This window comes from Corvus brachyrhynchos, unplaced genomic scaffold (genome assembly GCF_000691975.1).
Source record: "Corvus brachyrhynchos isolate BGI_N302 unplaced genomic scaffold, ASM69197v1 scaffold22, whole genome shotgun sequence".
Taxonomy (NCBI): Eukaryota; Metazoa; Chordata; class Aves; order Passeriformes; family Corvidae; genus Corvus; species Corvus brachyrhynchos.
The window spans coordinates 3,383,957-3,393,331 of record NW_008238355.1 but is presented as its reverse complement, the minus strand read 5'-3'; the positions used below and the strand labels follow the sequence as shown (position 1 = coordinate 3,393,331).

The 9,375-nt window shown below is 39.7% G+C and overlaps 1 protein-coding gene across 1 annotated transcript in view; it reads right to left on the bottom strand.

Moving 5' to 3' along the window:
• SHB (SH2 domain containing adaptor protein B) overlaps nt 1-9,375 on the bottom strand; it is a 61,615-nt gene that overhangs the window by 50,517 nt on the left and 1,723 nt on the right. Inside the window, exon 2 of the mRNA XM_017735332.1 lies at nt 9,337-9,372. Coding sequence (XP_017590821.1) covers nt 9,337-9,372 — 36 coding nt within the window. The remainder of the gene's footprint in view (nt 1-9,336; nt 9,373-9,375) is intronic.

The following is a 9,375-nucleotide window of genomic DNA, read 5'->3' as shown; positions in this document are numbered from 1 at the left end:
TCTTTCTGGGGGTATATTTGGGGTTTTTTTTACAACAACCACATAAAATTTTTGGCAAATGCCAAATTTCTCTCTTTGCCCCCAAGAAGCCTCCAGGTCTCCCATCCCAAACATGCCCTAAGCAGATGTTTCCCTAAAAATAATATTTTCTTGTAATATTCAGGCAACTACACATCAGAAACATCTCTAATACTGAATCCTGGACAAAGCTCAGCCTGCATACAGCAGGACTGTGAAGTTTAGTCTTGATTTGTTTTCCATATTAATAAAGACTTCCACTTAAATTTTCTTCCATGAAGCACTGAATTCAGGAACCTGTTGGATAATCCTCCCTGTAACCTAAGTACCACTTTTTAGTCAAAATAAATTTCACAGTCTTGGAAAACTTGCTAATAGAGTGATCTGTGCATGGTCAGATTCCCAAAAGAATCAGGAAAAATAAAGATTTTTAATATCTTGCTAACAAGTCAGAAATTTAGGGTATGATTCCAGGGAACTAGTCTACAGACAAAGTGTGCATAGAGCCTTTCCTTCTAGTCCCAAATTTGAGGATTGGAAAGACCAGCACTAGCTCTGCCCCTGGAAGGAATCACAGGCCTCATTCACAGTGGTGACTTCCAGAGACTGACACATCTCTCCTAAAAGATAATTGAAACACAATTTAGGAAATGTATCGCCTAAATTTCTCAGAGAGTTGTGAACTAATAGTGAGGTGCTGGGGAAAAAAACACAAAACAGTATTTAATAACAGGATTTCAAGAACTACTCCCCCACACACAAGGTTTAGTGCTCAGTGAAGGTGAATTGCTCTTCAGTTTTTACAAGTCCACACACCCACAGGGACAGAACTGAACTGCTAACAAGCTGATACAAATAACAGTTCTTGCCTTCTTGCCCCTTGATTTCTCTCCTATATTCTCAGGCAGAAACTGGGGTCCCCTGCTATCCCACGTGTCACTGCTTCACATCGGGCAATGCAGACCACTCTTCACACAGGGCAGGCAATGCAGCACTTCCAGCTCCTGCCCAAAGTTAAAAATGCAGTTCTACCCGCTTTCCTCTCAGTAAGAAACAGGTGCTTCCTTGACCCATCTACGCAACTATTTTAAATTTGAAAATACACCGTCAAGGATTTTTCAGTAGATCCAAGAGTTACTGAAGGAAGGATGGACAGAACAATCACCAGGTATTGTTCCCTTTGGAAAACAAAGTTTAAAAAAAAAAAAAAAAAAGTTTAAAAAAAATCATATCCCATGTACTGTCATTAGCAGAATATGTTTTGTAAAACAATTTACCACACTTCCTGGACAATGCACAACTACTTCAAAACCACACCTTATGTCTGTTTCCTTGTAAATAGACTGTTTAATAGTAACATTTACAGAAACAGTGACATATCCAGGAAGATCTGCACCACAGTCTTTTCCTATCTGTTGCCAGAATCCACCATTATGCTGTTTCAGCTGCTAGGTCTCATATTACTTCCTACACTTCCAAACAGTGCCTAGCACACTGTTAGTTAAGGATACAACTACACTGACACAGGGCAGCAAAGAAGTGAAAAGTCAAACCATTTCCTTTGCCATGGGGTAGTGCTCAGCACAAGCAAAGACATATACAAAAGTGTTTAGAGACACAAACATCTCTCCTATCCCATTGCCAGTGAGCCTGGGGAGCAAAGAATCTTGTAAAAAACAGACATTTCTTCAGTGATCCAAGCAAATACAGTGGTAAACTGGCCACAAGATCAGATTGCAAACTTGGAGATTACACGCAAACTTGATGTTTAAAAAGAGAAACACAGCTTCATCTTCTTCCTTTCTAGATCCTTTCTCCTCATTAATCAGGCTAAAATACTTACATGAGTTCCCATACAGTTATTGCTGTGCCTAATTTCTTATTTATAATTAGAATACACTTTGAATCATAACAAATTGCATAACCTTATTCAGACTATAAAAGGTTTCACTTTCATATATACATTACAACAGTCCTAATGCTAACAGTTGGATTGCAAGTTTACCTAAAGTTGGATATGTAAAATAGTGTAATACACGCCTCTTTCCTCACCTGGACAGTTTTGAAGAAAATCTGCAGGTAATACATGTGCTATCATGCAGTAGCAAGAAAGCTGCGTTTATGGTGGCCCCACTGTTGTAACAGAACCGTGTAGTGCTGTTTTGGATATGCTTGGAGTCTTGGTACTTCCATGTTCACATGCAAACTCACCTAAACCAGCTCCTGTACATACACATGTGAAAAATCAGAGGACAATCTACAGAAGCAAGTACAATTCATTCCTCTTGCTGATCATCATCAGTACTCAGCCCTGTTTTTGTGTCCTCAGAGTATCTCTCCAAGTGACAACTCTTGATCAGCCATGCCCAGCTGTGTTCACATGCGCTTGATCTGAACAGAGCCCTACTCATTCTTTCATGCTGCTGCAGAACATCCTTCTATGCCTTAGTCTATCATCAGACTAACTCCACATTCACTTACTGAACAAATTCAGGGGGAAAAGCACTTCAGCTTGAGAGACCGAGATCCTGCACCTACATCCTGCACAATTGTCCTTACTGAAATGTGCTATTTTCACATAGTGTAAGTCTGTTGCCAACACTCACACTTCACAGCAGTTTTTGAACATCAGTTACATGAAGACTTAGGATCCATGAGATCTCTGAGGACCTGCAGGAACTTGGGTCAGGGGAGGTTTAGGTTGGATATTAGATTAAGATTCTTTCCCCAGAGGGTGTTTGGGCACTGGAACAGGCTCCCCAGGGAAGCGGTCACAGACCAAGCATTACAGAGTCCAAGAAGCATTTGGACAATGCTCTCAGACACATGGTGTGACTCTAGGAGATGGTGCTGTACAGCACCGGGAGTTGGGCTCGATGATCTTTGTGGGTCCCTTCCAGCTCAGCATTTTCTGTGGAACTGTGAATTAAACCACTCTTCTGCACAAAGCAGGGGTAATAACAAAGCTAGACCAAGTTGTTCAGGACCTTGCCCACACAAGTTTTGAAAGTCTCCAGAAACAGAATGTCCACAACCTCTTTCTCAGTAATACAGACATTTATGCATATGAAATAACAAATAATAATGATAACTAAATGTTATGTATTTATCATATTTTATCTATGTATGTTTGTATATACATATAATGTAGATTTCAGAACTTTACAAATACTTTCAACATATGTACCAAGAAAACCTAAATTCACTTAAATAAACTTGTAGACTACCATAGCAATAGTTTGAGATCAGACAGCAGATGTGTACACCAGAGAGATGTAAGACACAGAGATCTGAGAATGTAATTAAGTAGGCATTTGGAATCCATTCGTGGATATTATGGTTCCCATGAAGATGGAAGACACGGTAAGTGCTACACTGATGGACTGCTCCAGACTCAGTTCAATAATTTAGAAAAATCCTTTCACAGACAATACATGGTATCCACCATACAGTTTTTGCTTTTATTTAAACTCAGAACCTGTAAGACAATAAACTTACTGTTGGCATTTTGACTCTCTTCACCTGTCTTCTTTTGCCACCCACGAAAACTTCAAAACTACATTCATTTTTAGTTAAGTTTTTTTGTTTCATGATCCAATTTAGCCATATCCAGATTGTTACTACCTTTTGAGGTTAAACAATATAAACAATATATATGCTCCTTGTCTCCTACCCTTACTGGTTTTATCATTCTGAATACATTAAGATAAAAACACAATGACAAAAGAAGTGTCATTATAGGAACACAGCTCACTGCTACTATGAATATTATTTGTTCTTTTAACACTTTTGGTAAGCTACTGCTTGTTCACAGATGAAAAGTTAACTTCTATGAGGAATCCTCCAGAGTCTTCTTATGCGGCATAGCAATCCACAGATGAAAGAGTGATGCAGTAATGTTCTTGCTCACTGGGGGCCAAGTGGAAGTGATTCCCAGAGATTAGATATACAAGTTGCATGGAAAGGGGTGGAAACTGGACACAGGTCCACCACCCTGCCACATTCCCTTACAGTCATTTGCGCTTAGGTATTAGCCTTTTTACAGAATAAGGCCACATGAAAGGTGCTCAGTTACACTCTGCCAGTAAATAGTTCAACAAGCATATTTTAGTTCAGAACAGGCAAGTCAGTCCCCTTGTTTGAACCCAGCAGCCGAGGTACTTTCTAACAATGGGGTTGATATGCTTACTGCAAAGATATACACATGATAGACCCTTCAAGAACTCCACCACTCCCTCCTTTAATCTCCACGTCTTCCAACTGCTTCATACTCCTTCCTGATAGTCTCTTTCTGCTTGGACCTCTCTTTGCGTAGAAGTCTGACAATTTGGACGGCTTCCAAAGCTGAGAGTGTTCCAAGCTGTGCACACAGTGCAGACGCCAGGTATACTTTGTAACTGAAGAGCCTACCACATCATTCCGAAAAGCCCTGAAGTCACCAAGACTCCAAAAGCTCAGGTCATATCTGAGTATCTTCTGTTCACAAGACTGCTCTAGTCCCTTAATCATGAGACTGACATATCTGAAAAAAATTGCATTTCTAGATGCATTACAGTTGCCTTATAACAGTATAGATACACACAAAAAATATAACTTGCTGCCTTTATGTGTGGCCTTCCCCAAACAATTTATGCAAGACCAGCAGCCACAAGTATTTTCTTTCTTCTTTTACGCAAAGACAGAGCCATATACCAATGGGAGCCACCCGCAGAGAGGAAGACTGTTTCAGAGTAGAACCAATTGTATGGAGAGGCAGCTTGACACTCTGCTGCAATGGATTAAACATGTAAATAAGACACGGAGATACATTTGTAGTTTAGGATTTCTAAATTCTAGAAATTCTATATTCTCTGATATAAGTAATCCCAGCACTGCTTAGACATCTTTGAAGTGTTTTCTCAGTGCACCTTGAAATACCAGCTGCAAGATTCAGTTAAATGCACATGACTTTTTCTCAGTTTAAAGATCAAATATAACATAGACCTTCCATATACAGAAATAAGACAAGCATCTTCTCAACCTTAAAACAATATTTTAATTATATAAAGTTATTAATAATGTTCTATGGAGTCTAATCACTCTTATGCAAGATGTTAGAAGTTCAAAAAGCTAGACTACTTTGCTAGTCCAGTGCAAAAGTACTTGTTTCTCACACATAGATAGTGTTTTCAGAACTTTGTACATCAAGTCAGCAACGCTGCTGTCCTGAACAGTCGCCTGGTTGGTTGAACAGTTGCCTGCTTGATTGCTGCTACAACACAACATTCATGTTATTTTGTACTAGGTCCACTCTGACTGTGCAGAATCAAGTTACTCTCTACTGTATCAGATATGTCCTGTCTCATTGTTGAAAATTTTGTACTATTTGAAAGCAGCCAAGTGCTTGCTTGACAAAAGTAGCTAGAATTGTTAGGCTGTAGGTTGAACTTTATTTGAACTATAAGGCTATGTTGTGTAAGTTGAACAGAGATTACAGTACAACCTGAAGCTAACAGTATGTACATTAATAATAATTAAACCAGACAAAGCTAGCATTTTCAGTATTACTTAAAAAATAATAGATCAGAGTTTATGGACTGCAACAACCGTATTACAACATGGACTGCAGTACCAACACGGCAACCAGTTGGTGACAAAAAAGCAAACCAGAAGTAAGACAACCCCAGACCCTAATGTTGCTGTTTATCCAGACTGTCATGTGGGGGATAGGGAGTTTGGATTTTAAGTGTGTAACTGCCGAGGGATTTATTTGTTCAGAGCCCCTGTCTTGAGGCATGACCAGATATCGTAATCAACCTGTGCCAACAAACCTATCTCCTGGAGAAGAGAAATTAGTGTCAAAAATGTCTTTAACACCTGTGGAAATGGATCTTGCGACTTGCAGTGTCTTCTGCATTCAATATGCAGAACTGTTGCATTGTTCTGTCTCCACTGAACAGACATAGCACAAAATGCTGTTCATTATGAAATAAATGTCTTTAAAGGACAATATATTACGAACACAGCTTTTAAACCTTAAGAACTTCCTGCAAGGAAGTATGATACAGCTTGTCTTTGAAAAGTGTCCCAGGTTTTTCAGCTGCAAAACCAGGCAGAGAAATCATTAGGTTCAAATAAGTGATATGTGAAAACATACATGAAGTATCCTTTCACACAGACACTTCCCCCTCAGTTATTACTTCATGGATTTACGTACACCACAATGCCAGATAGAGGACAATCACTCAGGAAGACTTCAGCTCATTTATTTTGATCTCCATTTCACAAGTGGTTTGCCTATTGAGTTGGTCTTAAACCAACTTGTGTTTATTCTTATACAAATACAGGAGATGCCAGATTGATCCAGTATACAACCACATGTTGTTTCAACTTGCCCACACTCCCTAGCTCCTCTGTGGCAAGCAAATAAGTTAAGTTTTCACAAGCCAGCACTAAAGACAGAAGCCAATAATTTTTTTACCCACCATACTGGAGGATCTGAGCTGCTTCAGCCATGATTTCTAGCATAGCCTGCTCTCCCTCGTCTGAAGGTAAACATCACATTTCAAGTCCCCAAACCCACTTAATTGTATTACCCAATAAAAAAAATCCACCCAACAATTTGAATTCAAAGACATCTAGAAATGATGAATCTCATTGGGCATCTGTTGCAGAGGTTAGTCACCTCGCTATTAAAAGGTGCATGGCAATTTGGGTTTGTCTGCTTCAGCTTTAGCTGGTATTTCTACTGTTACACATCAAAACTTCCTGAATCCCAGATACATTAAATGTCTGTAGTTCCTTTACCAGCCTTTGTCTAAAATCTTGCAAAATATAATCATGTCCGCCACTGCTTTAAATCTTCATCTCCTTTATTCTCTGAATCAGCTAGTTTACAATTTTTCTTTTCCTCTGGGTGTTTCAGCTAACCAGCCTGCCACTATCCATACCTCGCCATTTGCCCTTTGTAAGTAATCACACGAAACAAGCATCTTCCTGAATCTCCTTCCCATTCCAGTAGCTCTTTCAAGTATGACACACAACTGAGCTTTTCAGCCAACTCTTTACTGATGACAAACCACAGAAGATAAAAAATTGCTCACTGAATTTGCTGGAATCCCTACTTCTCACTTCTCCACTACCACATAAAGGAAAACAGCACTCTATCCTTATAAATGAAATCAGAAAAAAAAACAAAAAACACTGAAACAGATGCTGGAATGAAACACAAGCATTTACCAGACATTATTGGATCATTAAACACTAACATACTTCTAGGAAGACAGAACTACATGGCACTTAGATTTTTTTTTTTCATTCCTAATGTGTTTACCAGCTTATGCTATGTTACACACAGATTTTCTAATGTTTTTAGCATGTTTATGAATTCTTCTGAACAGTGGACCTCTAGATTCGGGGGATTTTATTCCATCTTTACTGTCTTCCTTATTGTTTCTTTCTTAGGGAAATTTACTTTCACTTGCTTTGTTCGCTATTGAACTACAGACACACTGTTTACTAAATTCCTTAATTTTCTTCCTCAGTGAATCACAGGTGTAGAAGAGAACCAGTTCCCTGCCTGCCCACTACGACCACTGCTTACCAAGTTAACCTGTCAAACTCTACATTTCAGGGCCGTGAAATAAGAGAGATTTCACATCCATTGCTGGGAGAAAACACAATTGAACAAAAGGCAAGCTACGTTGCCTCTCACATCTACATGCTGTTGAGGCAGGCACAGTCGGCTCTTTGAGGCACACGGACAATTCTGTTTCTCAGACATATTCAGATTTTCTGGTTGTCACCTATAGTTCTCTCAATAATTGAAAAAAACACTAACATGACTGAGAATTTTTGCCTACAAGTTTTAAAACCTGCAATAAGGGTGGGGGAGCAGCACACAGATTTATGACCATACAAAGCAGCAGGTTACCTAGCAACAAATATGTATTTTCTATTTGAAAATTGCTTCAGTAGGCTCTAAAATTGAACAATGATTTTAAAAAAAGAAAAAGAAAGAAACATTTCGCCCCAAGCAGGTTTTTTTGCTGAAAGTGGTTTCCTAAGAGAAGATACCTAGTATCAATGTAGGAAATTTAAAGAAGACTGGATAGATTGTAATATACACTGTAAAATGTTAACTTTGAATCAATCACCTCCACAAAAGAAGTTGCTTCCAGTCAGAAACTATACCTACTAAGACAATAGAACAAATCCTAGACTTTTCTCCTTGTATCGTCACTGTCACAACCAGATTTCTTTGGAATTCCACCTGGACAGATATAACTTATCAAGTTGTCATGTAAGTGTGGCAATGCAATCGTGTTACATATTTAAACATGTACACACAGACCATTTAGACTGATAACATTCAGCAGATACTTGAAATTCCTGTGATGTGACTGTTATCCTGGAGTTGAAAATGCCAATCAACAAAATAGAGAAACATTTATTTCCAATATATGAGAAAAACTAAACTATATTCACAAGAACAACACAGGTAAGGGAATATGCTTTGCTTAAAAAAAAAAGAAATTAACTCTATTTCCCTCTGTAACTTGAGTTCCCAAGTCCTGCACTTTCCAGTGTTGTGTCTACAATATTTTGTAAAAAATTTGTAGAGAATGACCAGTAAAAGGATAACAGTTGGAACTGGGCAAGTATCTATGGAGCTTGCTTCAGCTCCATGCCAGATGGAAACACATTATCATGGAAGTTGCCATGCTGTTGTAACACAGGACTTTGAACTACCTCACCTTTGACACTGAACTAGGAAGCAAAAAGTTTATAAATAAACAAACGACAAATTGTCTCCTTAAAAACAGACAGTACGGCATGGGACAGCATCACCTCTCTCCCCCCCCCCCCCCCCCAGTTTATTTTTTATATATGAGTGCTCCATACCACATGCAGTGGGGCTGAGGCCTCAACTTGGGGTTACAAGCAGAAGGCTTTTCAAGGGACTCTAGCGCTCCCCAAGCACCCCCCTAACGACTCACATCCTGTTCTGCAGAAGCATACCAACCCAAAAGCCTTGGTACCCATCTTGAGGTTGGCAGCGCGCCGTGCCTCAAAGCAGGGCTAGACACACCTGTGACCCTGCCCCATCAGAAGGAAGGTGAGCTTGAAGCCAACAGGGCACCATCACTTCACGTGCTACTCCTGCACATGCCCTGCATGCCCATAGATAATAAAAAAGGCCAGGCCGCCCACTGAAGGATGGCTGAGAACAGCGGCAACTCCAGATGTGCAGGAGCTAGTCCCCTCGCCAAAAATCCTTCCAGGGGCCCAGCCCTACTACCTAGCTTACAGGGGCGGGAACAGGAGCACAACACTTACTTTATCTTTCACGGCAGAGTGGGCAGCAATCGTGGGCTG